Source organism: Elephas maximus, chromosome 7 (genome assembly GCF_024166365.1).
Source record: "Elephas maximus indicus isolate mEleMax1 chromosome 7, mEleMax1 primary haplotype, whole genome shotgun sequence".
NCBI classification, from domain to species: domain Eukaryota; kingdom Metazoa; phylum Chordata; class Mammalia; order Proboscidea; family Elephantidae; genus Elephas; species Elephas maximus.
Window position 1 is genome coordinate 132480953 of NC_064825.1, and position 18536 is coordinate 132499488.

Here is an 18536-nt window from a genome sequence, read left to right on the forward strand (position 1 = left end):
GAAGTCAGCTCAGGACCTCTGGCTTTGCTGAGGTGCAGAGAACAGCCCTCCTGAGCTGGGCAGCAGGCTGGCCACACCGTCATGGGGAGCTGGGGTCCCCAGGGGCCCAGGCAGCTTCGGCCTTGGTGCCAGCAGCACCACACTCGTCATGATGTCAAGGAAGCCCTAGAGACCAATGGGTGTGTGCTGACCAAGCCCACACCGCTGGCCTGCGGGAAACCTGTAGAGCAGCGCAGGCACTGCAGTGGGGGCGGGCAGGAGCATGACGGAGGATGGTGAGTGCTGGGACCACCCAAGGGCCACACTGCTGGGGCAGTCCCTGCATCTGGAGGGGAACCTAGAAGGTACAGCCGAAGAAGTGACAAGCCCCAGACTCCTATGGAGCTACCTCCCATGATCCTCCAGGAAGCACCATCTAGGAAGCCGTGGGGCCCACACCCCCCCCCCCACCGCAGGAAACAGAGTCAGAACCTGGCCCAGGGACCCTTGTGTGGAGGGGCTGGCCCCAGTCTCCGCTTCCATCCACTGCCTTGGAGGAGAGCCCACACCATGCACACATTCTCACTGGCAGCCCCAGTGCCCCTAGAAGCCCCCCCCAAAAGGCCCCCCAGTGGTCCCTGCAGTGTGGGCGGTGAGCAGGGTTGTCTGTGCACACACGGGCAGGCAGGCCTGCAGCACAGAGCACTGTCATCTCAGGAATGCCTTTGATCAGGGGTTTGTGCAGGGGGGACACAGGCCCAGGGACTCTAATCCGTTCCCACAGTCCCCTGGCCCGCCCACCCGCAGGGCCCCCAAGCCCTGGCCACACTAGCAGACAATAGTGGACAGTGGTGAGTCGGCGGCTTCCAGGGACGCTGGCCTGGGGGCCCAGCAGGGCATTGTCACCGCCGCTCACAGATCAGAGAAGAGAACCTTGGCTGGCTGGTGCTGGGGAGGCTCCACTGGCCCTGAGCCTGGGAGAGATGAAGGCCCCCGGCCCTCAGTTCCCTAAGGCCAGATGAGCTTCAGCTGGCCACCACTGCAGGTGCAGAGGGGTCTAACCAGGAGGCGTTCCGCATCCTGGAGTGCAGGCCCTCCAAGGCCATCTGAACTGAAAAACCAAACCATTGCCATTGAGTTGATTCCGTCTCATGGCAGCTCTACGCGTTTCAGAGTAGAACTGTGCTCCACAGGGTCTTCATCGACTGTGACCCTACAGAAAGGAGCCCTGGTAATGTAACAGTTAAGTGCTCGGCTACTAACTGAAAGGCTGATGGTTCCAACACACCAGCCACTGTTTGGGAGAACGAGCTGGGGATCTGCTCCTGTAAAGATTACAGCCTAGGAAGCCCTATGGGGCAGTTGTGTCACACAGGGTCACCATGAGTCGGAGTCAATTTGACAGTACTCAACAATGACAATCTTACTGAGGTAGATTGCCAGGCCTTTCTTCCACAGCACTGCTGGGTAGATTTGAACCAGCAACCTTCTGGTTAGTAACTGAGCACAAGCCATTTGCATCACCCAAGGCCATCAGGGGCAGATAAAAGCAGTTAGTTTACTCCGCAGGCACTGTGGACCAGGCACTGTGCATAATGCTAAGTGTAGTTTCCCCCTGAATCTTCATAAAGCCCCTGGGGTTGGTGGCAGGCACAGCTCCAGGCCAGGGAGACGCTGGAGAGCAAGACAAACATAGCCCTGCTCTCACGGAGCCTAGTTTCTCACGGGTGTAATTATCCCCACGTTCTAGGTCAAGGTCCACACACTTTTGCCGTAAAGGGCCAGACAGTACATGTTTTAGGCTTGGTGGGCCATGCAGTCCCTGTCGAAACTCCTCAAACCTGCCACTGTAGCAGAAAGCAGTTGTGGACAATGTATAAACGAATGATCGTGGCTATGTGCCAATAAAACTTTATTTATAAACCACAGGCCAGGGGCCACATTTGGACTGCTGGTCGTAGTTTGTCAACCACTGTTGTAGATGAGTAGACCAAGACCCAGAGAGTCAGCATGCGAAAGCCAGACAATGAATAAGGAAAACCAAAGAAGAATTGATTCATTTGAATTTCAGTGTTGGTGAAGAATATTGACTATACCATGGACTACCAAAAGAACAAACAAATGTCTTTGAAGACGTACAGCCAGGATGCTCCTCAGAAGCAAGGATGGCAAGACTATCCCACGTACTTTGGACATGTTATCAGGAGGGACCAGTCCCTGGAGAAGGGCATCATGCTTGGTAAAGTAGAGGGTCAGCAGAAAAGAGGAAGACCCTCAATGAGATGGACTGAAACAACGGCTACAACAAGGGGCTCAAGCATAACAACAATTGTGAGGATGGCGCAGGACCTGGCAGTGTTTCGTTGTGTCATACATAAGGCCACTGAGTTGAAACTGACTTGACAGCACCTAACAACAGGAGCAGGCTCCGTTTAGGCCAAAGAAACCAACCTGAACAATGGCCTCATGAAACTTTGGGTTCAAGGCAATGCTCGGGCCCACGGTGCCTCCTCAAACCACTGCCAGGCTGCTTGGCTCAGACATGTATCCACGTGACGCCCGCCATGAAGTGGGGACAGGAGCCCTGCCCCGAGGGCCAGTGGGGCAGTGCGATGACAAGGGGTGTAAGGATTGGCCACCAGAAGTCACTCAGTAATCGGGAGTTCTTATCCCTTCCTCACCAATAACAAATAAAATGTGGCCTCGTTTTCAGACAGTCTCTGGCAATTCATTAGATACCTATTATTGGCTACCACTGGACTCTGCCCTGAGAAGGTGGTTCCAAAGTTGTAAGACTCAGTGGAGAATGGATTAACCTTGCCTATTCTCACTGGGCAGATCTGCTGCAAAGGACCTCTTTAAAGTGTTAAAAAGCAAAGATGTCACTTTGAGGAGTAAGGTGCACCTGACCCAAGCCATGGTGTTTTCAGCTGCCTCATATGCATGAGAAAGCTGGACAATGAATAAGAAGACTGAAGAAGAATTGATGCCTTTGAATTACGGTGTTGATGAAGAATACTGAATGAAGCACAGGCTGCCAGAAGAATGAATAAATTTGTCTTAGAAGAAGTACAGCCAGAATGCTTAGAAGTGAGGATGGCGAGACTTTGTCTCACATACTTTGGACATGTTGTCAGGAGGGATCAGTCCCTGCAGAAGGACATCGCACTTGGTAAGTAGAGGGTCAGTGGAAAAGAGGAAGACCCTCAATGAGGTGGACTGACATGGCGGCTGCCACAATGGGCTCAAGCAGAGTGACAACCGTGAGGACGAGGCGGGAGCAGGCAGCGTTTTGTTCTGTTGTGCACGAGGTCACTATGCGTGGGAACCAACTCCATGGCACCCAACGACACAACCATCTTTATGGGAGCAGATCACCATGTCTTTCTCCCACGCAGCCACAGGGGGGTTCGAACTGCCAACCCTTCCGTTAGCAGCTAAGCCCTTACCCACTGAGCCACCAGGTCTCCTACAATAACTGTAACTCCTTCTAAAAACCAGGTGCCGTCAACTCTGGCTCGTGGCAACCCCACGGACGTCAGGGCAGAAATGTGCTCCACAGGGTTCTCGATGGCTGCGTTCTCAGAAGCAGATCCCCAGTCCCTTCTCAGGCACCTCTGGATGGACTCGAACAGCTAACTTTTTGACTAGCAGGCAAGTGCGTTTACTGTTTACACCACCAGGATCTCCATAACTCCTTCTGTTGTTGTTTTTGGGTGCCATGGAGTTGATTCTGCCCATAGCACCCCGTGTGACAGAGCAGAACCACCCCTGAGGAGCCCTCGTGGTGCAGTGGTTAAGAGCTCAGCAGCTGGCCAGAAGTCCGCAGTTTGAACCCGCCAGCTGCTCCTTGGAAACCCCACAAGGCAGTTCTACTCTGTTCTGTACAGTCACTATGAGTCGGAATCGCCTCGATGGCAACGGGCTTGGTTGGGATTTAATCTTTACGGGAGCAGATGGCCAGTTCTTTCTCCTGCAGAGCGGCTAGGTGGGTTCAAACCGCCAGCTTTTCAGTTAGGAGTTGAGCAGCACTTAAGTATTTCGCCACCAGGATCCTACTTCTAGGCTGCACTAATGAGGCACCTGGGCAGAGACGCAACAGTGGGCTCTGCGGGGCCAGCAGGATGTCCCTCCCTGGACACCCAGATCCCAGACACCTTGGAGGAAGGAGTGGGCTGGAATTTGCATTATAAAGGGTCCCAAACAGCCTTATCCTTTAAAATACAGTATTTATTTTCTTCTCTAATTATAAAAATGATACATTACCAAAGCAGGTAACTTAGAAAACTCAAACGTCCACCAACGAAAACAACCCCCGGTAATCTCACCACCCAGAGACAAGTGCTGTTCGCACCTTCATCATAAATGAGCCAAAAGTCAGAAGGGCCCCTTGCGGGCAGTGGGCTGGACACACAAGGGCAAGGACACAGGGTGGTTCAGCCCATGCTGAGACAGCTCAGCGGCAGACAGCCACATCTCAGCCTTCAGAAGCTCTGGCCACCTGCGCCTTGGCCTTGGCACACAGCAAGGTCAGCAGAGCCAGAGGAGGGAGATGGCGCGGCCTGGCCAGCTGCAGGCTCTCCACCTCTGCCGTGTGAGGCACTCTCACCAGGATTGAGAGCCCGTGTTCTGGAGCAACTTGACAAGACGGCCTGGAGTGGAGTCGAGGCTGGGCTCTGCCGTCTCGCTCGGTGCTTTCAGACAGGCTCTCAGGTGGAGAAGCGAGGACGGCCACGTGCAGCGTAGCAGGGGACCCTGGTGTGGCCGCTGAATCCCTGTAGGGCTGAGCCAGCCGGCCAGCTCACCTGTGCTTCACTGCGGACAGGTGCCTTAAAACACGGACAGACACAAAAGCTCTCATTAAAAGGATCCAAGAGTTTCTGCCTTGCAACAGCGACTAACATTCAGTTTGTGGTTCAAAATCTTTCCCCCTTAGCCATGTTCTTTTTTTCTAATTTGTTGTTGTTGAGAATATACACAGAACATACACCAATTCAACAATCACTAAATGTACAATTCAGCAACCCCGATCGCATTCTTCAAGTTGCACAACCATTCTCACCCTCCATTTCCGAGCTGCTCCTCCCCCACGAACGCATTCACTGCCCGAGGCTCTTATCTAACCTTTCGAGTTGCTATTGTCAATTTGATCCCATACAGATCTTAAAAGAGCATAGTGCTCAAGGCAGACATTCTTTACTAGTTAAGCTAAACTACTGTTTCGTTTTAAGAAGACTTCGGGGGATAGTTTTGGTTTAAGGTTTAAAGATTATCTCAGACCATGTTTCAAAAGAGGACAGCTGTGAAGGGCCACTCCAGGCTCCCTTGGGCTGGTCTGGCCTCATCCTCTCAGCAGTGTCCATATAACTGGCCACATGGGACTCCCCTAAGCACCACCAAGCACCAGATTCTCCATCAGTGCCATCTGGAATCCACACCGCGCCGATCTGTGTGTCGTGCCAGAGGCAGCGGTGTATCCTGCTGGTCTAAACATGGGAAATCAAGCTGGGGACCAGCCAATCCCCCTGCATCTCAGTTTCCTCATGTGTCTGATGAGCTACTGAAATGACTAAGTCAAACCAGGACAGGGGCCCATGGCACAGGCCCTGGCGCCATGAGCCACAGTGATTATCACTGCTTCCCACTCACTCACTTCACACCCGCCCCATCTGTCTCCCTCATTCTCTTACGTACTCTTCTTCCGAGCACTGAGTCCAGGGCCAAGCGGTAATTCCACCCAGACCTGCCCTGTCTGGAACCGGCCAGGCCAGGCCCACTGGAGAGGACCCGCGAAGGTACCAGGTGTGGTGCCCAGGTGTGGCAGCCCAGCAAGGGCTCTGCCAGGGCCTCCTCAGGCTGTGAGACAGAAAGAGCCCAACAAGGGAGGCCCCGGGGACCAAGACAACAGAGGCAGAAGCCCTCAGAGGGATAGCAGCCCTTTTGCTGACTGAATAGGACCCCTCCCTACAGAACAATGAACACCCCATCATTGTTTTGCCTTTAATCACAGTTTTAAACACTCAACATACGGACATCCGTTCCTTGATGTTTCGTCTTTGTTCATCTGTCATCCTCAAAATGAGAGTCCGGAACCTTCTGCGCTAGTTTTAAAGTCCGGCTGAACATTTAGTAATGAACAAAGCTGAAAACACAAAAACAGATGGTATTTTTACATCTTGAGTGTTTTTACTCACAAATTAGAACATAACTCATTTCTAACTGCAGCTCTTCTCATCTGTTACAACTATCCTAGCTCCCTAGCGCTGCTATAACAGAAATACCACGAGTGGGTGGCTTTAACAAAGAGAAGTTTATTCTCTCACAGTCCAGGAAGCTAGAAGTCTGAATTCAGGGTGCCAGCTCCAGGGGACAGCTTTCCCTCTCTGTGGGCTCTGGGAAGGTCCTTCAGCTTCTGTTTCCTGGTTCCTTGGAGATTTCCATGTGGATCTTCCCCCACCGCTCCCTTCTTGCTTGCTTGTTTGATCTCTTTTATATCTCAAAAGGCTCAAGACATGCCCCACACTAATCCTGTTCTTTAACATAACAAAGACAACCCATTCCCAAATGGGATTATAACCACTGGCATAGAGGTTAGGATTTACAACACATATTTTTGGGGGACACAATTCAATCTGTAACATTCCACCCTTTCACCCCCAAAATTTCATGTCCTTTCCACATGCAAAACAAAGTCACCCCATCGCACCATCCCGAAAATCTTAAATCCACCCCAAGTCCAAAATCTCATCTTCTGAATCCTGTCAATCAAATCTGGGTAAGGGTTTGGGTGTGTTCCAACCTGGGGCAAAATTCCTCTTTATCTATGAAATCTAGACTACGAGTTACCTGTTTCCAAAGTACGATGGTGGAACAGGCACAAGGTAGACGTTTCCACTACAAAGTGGAGAAATTGGAGGGAAAGAAGGGATAAAGGGCACCAAGCAAGTCCAAAACCCAGAACAATTTACATTAGCTCTCAAGGCTGGAAAATAATCCTCTGTTCTTTGGGACCATCTGTGCAAGGGCCCCACCCTCCAGACGCTGGGTGTTGGCCATGCTCTCTGGATTCTGGGTGGAGGCCCCTTGGCCCTGGGCTTTAGCTCGGCCTTCCAAGCCCACTGGGACTGCAACTCTGCTCCCTCAGCTTTGGGCGGCCCCATTCTCCTAGTCCGTCTGAGTGGCCACCCCACCCCTTTGGCCCTGGCAGGCCACATTCTTCTGCCCTTTGGGCATTACAGCCCTGGCCCCTCAGCTTTGGGCAGGCCCCATCCTCTTGGTCAAACTGAACGGCAGCCCCACACTCCAGAACCAAGCTGGTGAAGAACTGACTCTTTGAAACCTAGTACGCTATGCCTCTACCCTTTGAGACTCCAGGGGCCATGGTCCCACCCTTTGAGACCGCAGAGGCTGTGGCCCCAGTTTTTGAGACCAAGGCAGCTCTGCTTCCCCCAGTCCTTCCAACAGTTCTGATCTCCAAGCTGCTCCAGGGATGGTCCTTTTCTTTTCTTGGAGGACAACAGATATAGCTCCTTTGGCCTATTTCCTGACTGTAGAATTCCAAGAGGCAGATAGTATTCTTTCCTTTCATTCTTTCTCTGTCCCCTTCAGTCTAAGCTGATGGATTTTCCGCTGTGGTCATTGGTTAGATCCATCAGTTACAGGCTTAATCTCTTTAACAAAACCTTGTGTAGCCACGTCCTTGGGGAACATTCTAGGGCATGTGTCCTTAGTTTGTACAGCAGAATTTTCCAAATCTTTAAGTTCCGTTTTCATTTTGCACAGTTCATTTTTTGGGGGGGGCGGGGGGCACAGTTCATTTTTAAGTCCATCTCTTTCCTCTTGCATTTTACTATATACAACAAGGAGAAGCCATGTGGCCCCTTTAAGATCTTCATTAGAGATCTCACCAGCTGGATATCCAAGTTCACCACTTACAAGTTCTACCTTCCAGCAAACATTTGAGGATAATTCAGAAAAGCTCTTTGCCACTGCATAAAAAGCACCACCCTTCCTCCACTGTCCTGTCACACGTTCATCATTTGCTTTTAAAGCCTCGCCAGAAGCACGTTTAATGTCCACACTTCTAGCAACATTCTGTTGCTGGCGCCATATGTATTCTCTATGACCTTCTCTATGGCTTTCCTCCCTTCCTTCTGAGCCCTCACCAGATTGCCTTTGACGTCCATAATTCTACCAAATGTCTGTTCAAGGCAATCTGGGCTTTTACTGTGAGGCACCTTAAACCTCTTCCAGTCTCCACCCATTACCCAGTTTTGAGACCATTTCCACATTGTAGGTATTTGTTAGAGCAGCACCCTCACTTCTCGTTACCAAATTCTGCCTTAGTTATCTAGGGATTATAACCACAGGCAAGGAGGTTAGGATTTACAACACATTTTTGGGGCGGACACAATTCAATCCATAATACCAACCATCTAGTAAGTTTTAATAACTGTTCTCTAGACTGTTTTCACGTTTCCTACATTGAGATGCACAGCTATTTCCTTCTACTAAGGATTCATACGGCACACACAGCCCCAAAGCCATTAGCAAAGTGCACGCCAAAGGCCTTGCCAGCAGGTCTCGGGGAGGCATGGCCAGCACTTCCATCGAAAAGAAGCACGTGTCAAACAAACCTGTTTAAACTTCCCTCTAATTTTGTCTAAGTCTTCGTGGAGTTTATCATAAGCAGGGTCGTCGTAAGGGAATTTCTGAATCATTCCAATCAATGATTCTAAGACCTTCATCTTTTTGCTGTAAAACAGAAAGGAAGTCTTTAGCTCTGGGTACACACAGCCTCTCCTTATGCTATGACTATGCCGGAAGCTTACTTAAAGGCAATGGGCGTGCTAAGAACACCTCAGATCATAGCAGGATGACTAAGTTTTTCATTACACAAAATGATGTTTGTTTACCTAGCAACATGCTTTCGTCCATACCCAATGCCCCAACATCAAACGTGGATCTACATCAAACGCGTATCTACATTTGAGTGACTGGGACGACCTGGGACAAGCCCGCAGGCCAATGGTTCTCTGCGCTGCGGGCGTAAAGATAGACAAAGTGGGGCAAGAAGGAGAGTGGTCGGGGCAGCAACCGGCTGCTCCAGGTCTGGAGATTTTCCAGGGTTTAGAAACTTCGTGCCCGCAGCCTTTGGGAGTTTAGCTGCGGGCGGACTCCTGCCTCTGGGGGGTAGGAGTCAATCAGTGGCATCTGAGCTCAGTTCCCACTCAGGTGAGACAAAGATCTCTGCTGAGGAGGTGAGGGGGTCCTGCAGAAAGGGAGGGGCGTGCTGGCCAGGCACTGACTGGCTGAGCTTCCCTAGGCCTCAGTGTCCCATCTGCCAAATGGGGAGGGTAACAGCGACCTCACAGGATTCCACAAGGACTAGATGATGGATGTGAAGCCCAGAACATGGTACAGAATAGGTGCTCGGTCAACACCAGTCTCGGCACTTCCACCAGATCCCAGAGACCAGAGGCCTTACCTGTGGAGATTTAAAGACTAGCCACGTACGTGCACACCGGGTAGGCTCTGACCTTTTTAATGCAACACAGGTCATCGTGATGAGCACCCCTCCCCGAGCCCATGCCTGACCACCTAGGAGGCAGGAGCACTCTAGACACTGACTTGGGGAATTTTGAAGGACAGCAGTGGTGGCTCAGTGTGAGAATTCTCACCTTCCACGCAGGAGAGCCGGGTTAGATTCCCCCACGATGCACCTCACGCACACCCACCACCCACCTGCCAGTGGAGGCTTGTGTGTTGCTGTGATGCTAACCAGGTTTCAGCAGAGCTTCCAGACTAAGACGGACTAGGAGGAAAGGCCTGGTGACCACCTTCCAAAACCATCCAATCCGCAACCCACCATGGGGATGACGCGGGACCAGGCAGCGTTTCTTTCCACCGTGCATGGGGTCACTGGGAGTTGGGGGCGACCCAATTGAAGCTCACAACAACAAGCCTTATGATGAATCGATGGGAACTCAAACCACTGAGCCCTCCTGAGTACGTGCCGCTATTTGGTGTTTGGGACACAGAGAAGAATAAGAACGTCGCCCATGGCAAACCAGTCTGCAAAGAATATGACGACCAACTCTCTGAGAAAACACAAACTTGTGAGAGGTCGGAACGTGTTCAGCAAAGCACCCGGTCCCGGGAGACAAAGGGCAGGTGCCAAGACGTGGGGCAGAGCCAGCTATGTCCTCACAGGATGTGAAGACCACCACCCATCTGCAACTTTGCAAGCAGTGACTTATTCTTCTCTGGCTTGGCCCACACACACCCAGCGGTCGCACCGTCACAGCTAGTGGACGACAGCTCACAGCTGATGTAATGACAACACCAGACCCTTAGACTTTAGTCCCGGCCTGATGCTCATCTGCCACTCGGTTCCCACCAGGCTGCCGCAAAGGGAAAGGAGCGCCTCGCAGAAGTTATCCAAGAGCTGCAGTGACTTGACTTAAGACACCGTCCTGTAGCCCGGGCTACTGCTCTCTGTGGTTTCTTTGCTGTGAAATACCCATTATTCCACTGAATGCAAATGCAGGTGACACGCATTGTCACTCCAACATCCTTATCCGGAAAAATAAAAGAGCAGGAGATCCTCTATCAGCCTCTACCAATCTGAAGCAAGTATACTGACAAGGAAGGCCAACGAAGAAGCGATGCATTTGGATTGCGCTGTCGGCGAAGAATACTGAATGCACCACGGACTGCCAAAAGAACGAACAAATCCGTCTTGGAAGAAGTACAGCCAGAATGCTCCTCAAAAGCAAGGATGGAGAGACTTCATCCCACATACTTTGCACGTGTTCTCAGGAGGGACCAATCCCTGGAGAAGGACATCATGCTTAGTAAAGCAGAGGGTCATCGAAAAACAGGAAGACCCTCGACGAGATGGGCTGACACAGTGACTGCAACAATGGGCTCAACATAGCAATGACAGTAGGGATGGCACAGGACTGAGCAACACTTCTTTCTGTTATACATGGGGTCACTATGAGCTGGAGCTGACTCAATGGCACCTAAACCCATTGCCATCAAGTCAATACAGGACAGAATAGAACTGCCCACAGGGTATCCCAGGTGGATTTGAACTGCCAACCTTTTGGTTAGCAGCCCAGCTCTTAACCACCGCGCCACCAGGGTTCCTCAATGGCACCTAACAACAATTTATGAGTCACTTCTCTAAGGGAAAGGCTCTGAAGTTGTGTTCCCAAGAGACTCTTGGACACTGCGGTGGGGTGGGGTGGGGGTGGCAGCAAGGTGGGTCTGGCAGGCTTCCCTGTCAGTATAATTTCTTCAGTTTGACAATTCCTGCTCTGACTCAGGGGTTAGCTCCTCCCGTGTGCGGGGCCATCCACACACACATGCAGCACTTCGTCAGAGCCAGCAGACTTCAGAGTTGGGGGAGACGGGGAAACCGAGCTGGGGCAGTCTAGGACTTGAGACCCAAGCCCAGCACCGCCTGCCCCAGCGGCAACACAGGCTGCCAACCAACCACTACTCCAACCGGTGTACAAAACATCCCCTGGGGTGCCGCTCTGGTAACGTGAGAACAAGGTCGCTCCTGACTGCTTGGACCAATGGAGCAGGCCACGCAGACAGGGCAGAGAGCACCCAGTCTCAAAACTGCCCACACTCAGGTAAGCACCCTCGTTCTGACGTCTGAATATGGGTTTGGCCCATGTTCTAGAAGTTCAAAATACTTCAAACACAACGATGTCAGGTGGATGGGGGAATGCCACCCTCCTGGCTTGGTCCCATGTCTCCACGTATCCCATCCACGCCAGACAAAGCCACAGGCGTCAGAATGAGGCAAAGCACCACCTGGGCTGAGCCTTCCTGGCTCCCTAGGTGCAGAGTAGCCAGACCACGAGTGTCTTTTATTTCAGGCCTTGCTTCCAGCTTAGGAATGAAAAAGAGGAGACTGGGCCTCAGGGGCTTGCGGAGGTAGAACATAGCAACCAGGTGCTGCCGCATCGACTCCAGCTCATGGCAACCCCACGTGTGTCGGAGTAGAACTGTGCTCCATGGTGTTCTCAATGGCTCATTTTTCGGGAAGTAGGCCACCAGGCCATTCTTCCAGTGCACCTGAGTGGACTCGAACCTCCAGCCTTTTGGTCAGTAGCCAAGTTCATGAACCCTCTGCACCACCCAGGGACTTCAGAACACAAGAAGAGCGGTTTAAAAACCCAAAAATAAAAACAACTCCAGTAACAACAGCTAGCGTTTACTTGGCACTTACAAGCACCAGAAAACTGGCTGTCTATACTTAAAAACTGGGGAAAACGGAGTCACCGCCTCTAAGCCCAAGTCAGGCCAAGACTATCATAACCTGTCTGTGGTCAGCTTAGGGAAGAAGAAACAGGAAGACACCGACTTTAACATTATCTTAGAGGCAAGGGATCTAGAACCCATTTGGTGCACTGGCCCTCCAGGGAAAGGGCTGGGGTATGAGCTATCATCACAGGTCTTAATAGCAGCTGGTGTTCACCAGGCACCTAAAATGTGCCCGGCACCTTCTCCCATTTCCTTTACATGTCATAACAACACTCAAGTCTGACGTTACTATCCTCTCCATTTTGGAGATCAGGACGCCGAAAGTCTGATAAATCACCCAAGGTCAGTTAGGGAGCCACAGAGCTGGCCCACACGCAGAAAACGAAACAAGTCTCAGACATTACCTGTCTTTCTTGGTGGCACAACTGTGCAAAAGATATTTCCACGCAAAAGCAAAACCTTGATAGCACCCGATCTGTAAATTTAGAAAAATATTTCAGAGTGAAATTGATAAGCAACTAGCTACACTGTATCTAATCGCCGAGCTCTCAAACAAAAGAGGACGTGAGGGCGGAGGACAGGAGGACCTGCTACGCTGTTGTGCTGGGGGCCCCTGTCCAGCTCAGGAGTTAGGAGGTTAAGTCATCAGGAGGGGAACCAGCCTCCAAGGTGGCCTCGACAGTCCTCACCGCTGGTATTCACACCCTTGGAGAATCCTCTTGCTATATGAGGGTGGTTTGTGTAACAAGAAAATGTGGAGGAAGGGATGGGGTGTGACTTCTGATTCTAGGTCATAAAAGACGTCATCACCCCAAACGGCCAACAATTATTTCAAAACAAAGATGAATACGTAAGGGGACAGGGAAGGTAGATTAATGGAAACGGAACAACCAGAATGGAAATGAGGATGTTCACATATCGTGCAGGACTAACCAATGTCACTGAACAACTTGAGCAGAAACGGCTGAATGGGAACCGAAACTGCTATATAAACCTTCACCGGAAATACAACAAAACATTAAAATCACTTTTGCCTTGATGTCTTGGGTCACTGGCTCTGGGGGAAGCCTGTCGCCATGCTGTGAGCACACTCAAGCAGCACTGTGGAGAGAGCCACATGGCAAGGAGCCGAGGCCTCCTGCCAACAGCCGTGTGAGCTGCCATCTGGGAGATGGAGGAGCCTCCAGCCCTGGTTGAGCCCTCAGATGATACAGCCCTGGCTGACATCCTCGTGGCAAACGTCAGGAGAGACCCTGAGCCTGAACACCCAGCTAAACCGCTCTCAAATTCCCTCAGAAACTGTGTGAAAGTAAATGCTTGCCGTTTTTACTTCACATGTTTTGTGGTGATCTGTTTAGCAGCAATATACGTCTAATACAGTCGTGACTGCCTCAGATTTGGCCATTAAGGGCCAGCTATCTGTGAGGGCCAATCTAGGAAAACAGGCAGAACAGAAGAAAAACTATGGATCTCATGCAATTGCAGTGTGAACATAAATGGAGTATTTTCACAGGGCACAGGGCATCCACTCTGTGGGTGAGGATGCGGCTTAAGACACAAGGTAGCCCCATGACACCCCAGTGTACGGTGAAACCTGTGTAAGGCAAAAACTTGTCAGAGAAGGAGGTTCGAGTGCACCAACAGGCAACGACAGAAAAGCGGAAAGAGTGCACCCTGTCAAAGGCAGAAAACTTGCAAGACCTGGAGAAACGAGGCTCTCCCACTAAGTTCCGGCTCTCGCAGGTCTCACTGTAATTTGTGGTTGCTGGGGCCTTATCTTATTCTTCTGCAGCCTGCGTAATTTCATTACTTCTCTCCGGCAACATGCTTCGTCAGCTCTGTACTACACATGTCTCTCTAACAACACTCTCTACAATTTTAAAAGTCCTGAAGTTCCAGTTCAACTGTACCAAACATCAAAGTTAAGTTATAAACTATGAGAAGGACTCATGCCCAGATAGGGTTCCCACTTACCTCAGATCCAATTTTGGCTCCATGAAGGGCACCATACTGCCTTCCTTCAATTATACCCAAACTACTGCCTTCTTCGTAGCCTTCCTGATATCCTTCCCCATGAAATCTATGACACAAAAGCAAAACGTTTGATTAAATGAACCGAACAGAGTATTTCTTCTGGAAAAAAACTGTTCTCCCTCTACTACCCAGGGCCAGCAGGACAAGCCAGAGTGCAGCAGAGAGAGCACAGAATTCAAGAGTCAGAAGACCTGGGTTCCAGTCCCAGCTCTCCCACTTCCTGTCTCTCCTCTGGCAAGTCACTGTACCCCTTGAAGCCCAGTTCCCCTCTTCTACAATGAGGAGAGTGGGCTACATCAGTGATTCCCAAACTTGGGAGAGAACACAGGTAGAAATTTTAAAGATACAAATTCAACAGCTTTGTCCCTGACATTCAGTAAGCCTGGAATAAGGCCCAGGAATCTACTTTTCAGAACCTCCTAGTGGTTCGGGTGTGTAGCAGGTTAGGGCACCAAAGTCTTATGAGCCTCTAAGCAGTAATGATTTGGTCAAATGCTTCAAAAACCTTCAACACATACAGGGCTTCCCATCGCATCTCAGTGGAACAGCAGTGAGAAGTGCCATCAGATCACCACAAAATACGTGACTACTCTGGTATAAAAAAGAAAAAGAAAAAAGAAATCACTGGGGTTGACTCTGAGTCCTAGCAACCTTACAGGGCAGGGCAGAACTGCCCCCACAGGTTTCCACACAGTAGAACCGGCTAGTAAGGTTTCCAAAGCTTTAGGGAAGCAGGCTGCCACATCCTTCTGCTGCAGAGAGGAACGGCTGGTGGGTTCGAACCTTCGGGTTGGCAGCCGAGCGTTTAACCGCTGCACCACCAGGGCTCCCTGACTGTGGGATACGGAGTATGTAATGGAAGCGCTGGCTGTGAGGGCTCAGGAGAACTAGCACCATTTGAACCCGCAGTCCCCAAAGATGACAGCAGCTTCTTGGAACGGCCCATGCGGCACACACTTAATAGTTATGTGACCCTGGGGAGAGACCCTGCCTCTTCATCCGTAAAATAAGGGAAATCACAGGATCGCTTCGCTAGCGGCACTAAAGGACCTAACTGGTGTGGACACTCAGCTCACTGTCTGATTCACAATAAGTCCTCCATACACGTCGGCGGCCGATTGTTCCAGGCGCCCTGGCTTCCCTGGCTGACATTTACAGGTCGCCTCCTGTGGGCTGGACCCTGGAAAGCGGCCACAAAGCAACTGGCGGCCCGAGACGGTCCCCAGGGGCCGGGAGAGAACGGGGACGACGTCTGACACATTTGTCAGCGGAGCCGTGAATACTGCCGTATGTCCCCCGATGAGGGAACAAGGGAAAGTGGCACTTCCCAGATGGCAAAGGTCTGTCCCCCCCGAGGACGGGGCGTCGCCGGGGCCAGGGCGTCATCAGGCCCAACAGATGCCCCTGCCGGGGGAGGCGGGCCCGGAGCAGCAGCTGGGCACGTGGCGCCGGCCGGGGCGGCCGGGGAAGAAAGGACCCTCAGTGGCCTGCTGGCCCCACACACGTCCCCAGCGGGACCCACGGCACGAGCGCCCGCCCCGCCCCGCCGCGCCACGGACACTCGACACGGCGGGTTCCGGCCCCGGCGCGGCCCCGCCACCCACCTCTCATCCGCCATCACGATAGCGTCGAACATATCCTGACTCCCAGCCATGGCCCCTGGGAGCCTGTCACCCTGCTCCGCCGTCGCCAGCACACGGGGCTCGGAAACAACGCCGCGCTTCCGAGGGGGTGAAGCCACTTCCGGGAGCCGCTGCGCGGAGCAGTCTGGGAAACGACGGCGTCCGGGAGGGCCCAGAAAGGGCGGGCACGGGGCCAGAACGCCTGCGCCCTGGCGGTGGGCGGGGCTGACCTGGCGAAGCCCCGCCCAGCGGCCCCTGCACTTCCGCCTTTGCTCCCGAGGGGACGGGTGCTTCCCGTCGGGCGTGTCCATCCGCCCATGGGGTGGGCAGGGCGGGGGGGACCCGAAACCCGAATTTTTATTTAAAAAAAAAACAGAACCAGATTCCCAAAAGTGGCTCAGAAGGAACCACGGAAGACATTCGCAAAGTTATCAAAGAACCAGAAGGCTCCTGGCCGGGGGGGATTTGGGGGGCGAAATTTCAAGGAAGGGGGTCCCCAGGTTGGAGCCAGGACGGGGAGGTGGGTAGCTACCCGGGACCCAGGCACCGACGACAAGAAGCAGAGGAAGACGCTATGCACCAGTTACCACGATGCAGCTAGATCCGAAACTGCAGTGTAAAATGTTGGTGATTTCAATGTCCACAGTAATCCCATTTAGTCAGACTGGATGTTGGCGGCGGCGGTGGTGGGAGCCATACAGTCGGTTCCGACTCAGCGACCCTACAACAGAAGGAAACACTGCAGGGCCGTGCTCGGTCCTCATCATCCTTGTTAAGCTCGAGCCCGTTGTTGCAGCCACTGTGTCAATCCAGCTCTTTGAGGGTCTTCCTCTCTTTAGCTGGCCCTCTACTTCACCAAGCAGGATGTCCTTCTCCAGGGACTGGTCCCTCCGATAACATGTCCAAAGTATGTGAGATGACATCTCGCCATCCTTGCTTCTAAGGAGCATTCTGGCTGTACTCCTTCAACCCAGATTTGTTCATTCCTCTGGCAGTCCGTGGTATCTTCGATATCCTTCACCACCACCATGATTCAAAGGTATCAATTCTTGCGTCTTCCTAATTCATTGTCCAGCTTTCACATGTATACGAGGCGATTAAAAACACCATGGCTTGGATCAAGTGCATCTTAGTCTTTAAGGTGGTATTTTTGCTTTTTAACACTTTAAAAAGGTCCTTTGCAGCAGATTTGCCCAATGCAACACGTCATTTGATTTCGTGGCTGCTCCTTCCATGGGTGTTGATAGTGGATCCAAGTGAAATGAAATCCTTGACAACTTCAATCTTTTCTCCGTTTATCATAGTGTTACTTATTGGTCCAGTTATGGAGATTTTTGTTTTATGTTGAGGTGGAATCCATACTGAAGGTTGTAGTCTTTGATCTTCACCAGTAAGTGCTGCAAGTCCTCTTCACTTTCAGCAAGCAAGATTGTGTCATCTGCATAACACAGGTTGTTAATGAATCTTCCTCCAATCCTGATGCCCCGTTCTTCTTCATATAGTCCAGCTTCTTGGATTATTTGCTCAGCATACAGATTGAATAGGTATGGTGAAAGAATACAACCCTGACACACACCTTTCCTGACTTTAAACTATGCAGAATCCCCCTGATCTGTTCGAAAGACTGCCTCTAGATCTATGTACAGGTTCCTCATGAGCACAGTTAAGTGTTCTGGAATTCCCATTCTTTGCAATGTTTTCCATAGTTTGTTATGATCCACACAGTCGAATGCCTTTGCATAGTCAATAAAACACAGGAAAGCCTCTTTCTGGTATTCTCTGATTTAAGCCAGGATCCATCTGACATCGGTAACGATATCCCTCATTCCAAGTCCTCTTCTGCATCCGGCCTGAATTTCTGGCAGTTCCCTCTCGATATACCGCTACAGCCACTTTTGAATGATCTTCAGCGAAATTTTACTTGCATATGATACTAGTAATATTATTCAATAATTTCTGCATTTGATTGGATCACCTTTCTTGGGAATGGGCATAAATATGGATCTCTTCCAGTCAGTTGACCTAGCTGCCTTCCAAATTTCTTGGCATAGACGAGTGAACGCTTACAGCGCTGCGTCTGTTTGTTGAAATATCTCAACTGGTGTTCTGTCAGTCCATAAAGCCTTGTTTTTCACAAATGTCTTCAGTGCAGCTTGGACTTCTTCCTTCAGTACCATCGGTTCTTGATCATATGCTACCTCCTGAAATGGTTGAACATCCACAGTTCTTTTTGGTACAGTGACTCCGTGCATTCCTTCCACCTTCTTTTGATGCTTCCTGGGTCATTCAATATTTTCCCCATAGAATCCTTCATTATTGCAACACAAAGCTTGAATTTTTTTTTCTTCAGTGCTTTCAGCTGAGAAATGCCAAGCATGTTCTTCCCTTTTGGTTTTCTAACTTCAGGTCTTTACACATGTCATTATAATACTTTGCTTTATTTTCTTGAGCTGCCCTTTGAAATCTTCTGTTCAGCTCTTTTGCTTCATCATTTCTTCCATTCATGCTGGCCACTCGACATTCAAAAGCAAGTTTTAGAGTCTCTTCTGACATCCATTTTGGTCTTTTCTTTCTTTCCTGTCCTTGTAATGACCTGTTACTTTCTTCATGTATCAT

At 51.0% G+C, this 18536-nt stretch overlaps 1 protein-coding gene across 3 annotated transcripts; it reads right to left on the reverse strand.

Annotated features, from left to right (window-relative positions):
* Nucleotides 1-632: 632 nt before the first annotated feature.
* On the reverse strand, nucleotides 633-16048 carry LTO1 (LTO1 maturation factor of ABCE1). 3 transcript variants are annotated; one of them, XM_049892743.1, is made up of 6 exons: nucleotides 15903-16048; nucleotides 14239-14344; nucleotides 12669-12739; nucleotides 8616-8733; nucleotides 6009-6121; nucleotides 635-4808 (listed from the first exon to the last, which is right to left on the reverse strand). In XM_049892743.1, the coding sequence occupies exons 1-5, from the start codon at nucleotides 15950-15952 to the stop codon at nucleotides 6053-6055; spliced, it is 414 nt and encodes a 137-aa protein (XP_049748700.1). In that variant the 5' UTR covers nucleotides 15953-16048; the 3' UTR covers nucleotides 635-4808; nucleotides 6009-6052. The 3 variants fall into 3 exon arrangements, with proteins under 3 accessions (XP_049748698.1, XP_049748700.1, XP_049748699.1); XM_049892741.1 differs by lacking the exon at nucleotides 6009-6121 and having other exon boundaries at nucleotides 633-4808; XM_049892742.1 differs by having other exon boundaries at nucleotides 639-6121.
* Nucleotides 16049-18536: the final 2488 nt, after the last annotated feature.

What these genes read in the sequence shown, in the direction of transcription:
- LTO1 (XM_049892741.1), bottom strand. Translation starts at nt 15,952, where the DNA reads ATGGCTGGGAGTCAGGATATGTTCGACGCTATCGTGATGGCGGATGAG. An exon ending in GAGCCAAAATTGGATCTGAG is followed by an intron (nt 12,740 to 14,238) that starts GTAAGTGGGAAC and finishes CTAAATTTACAG; the next exon opens with ATCGGGTGCTATCAAGGTTT. An exon ending in TTAGAGGGAAGTTTAAACAG is followed by an intron (nt 4,809 to 8,615) that starts GTTTGTTTGACA and finishes CCGTGTTTTAAG; the next exon opens with GCACCTGTCCGCAGTGAAGC.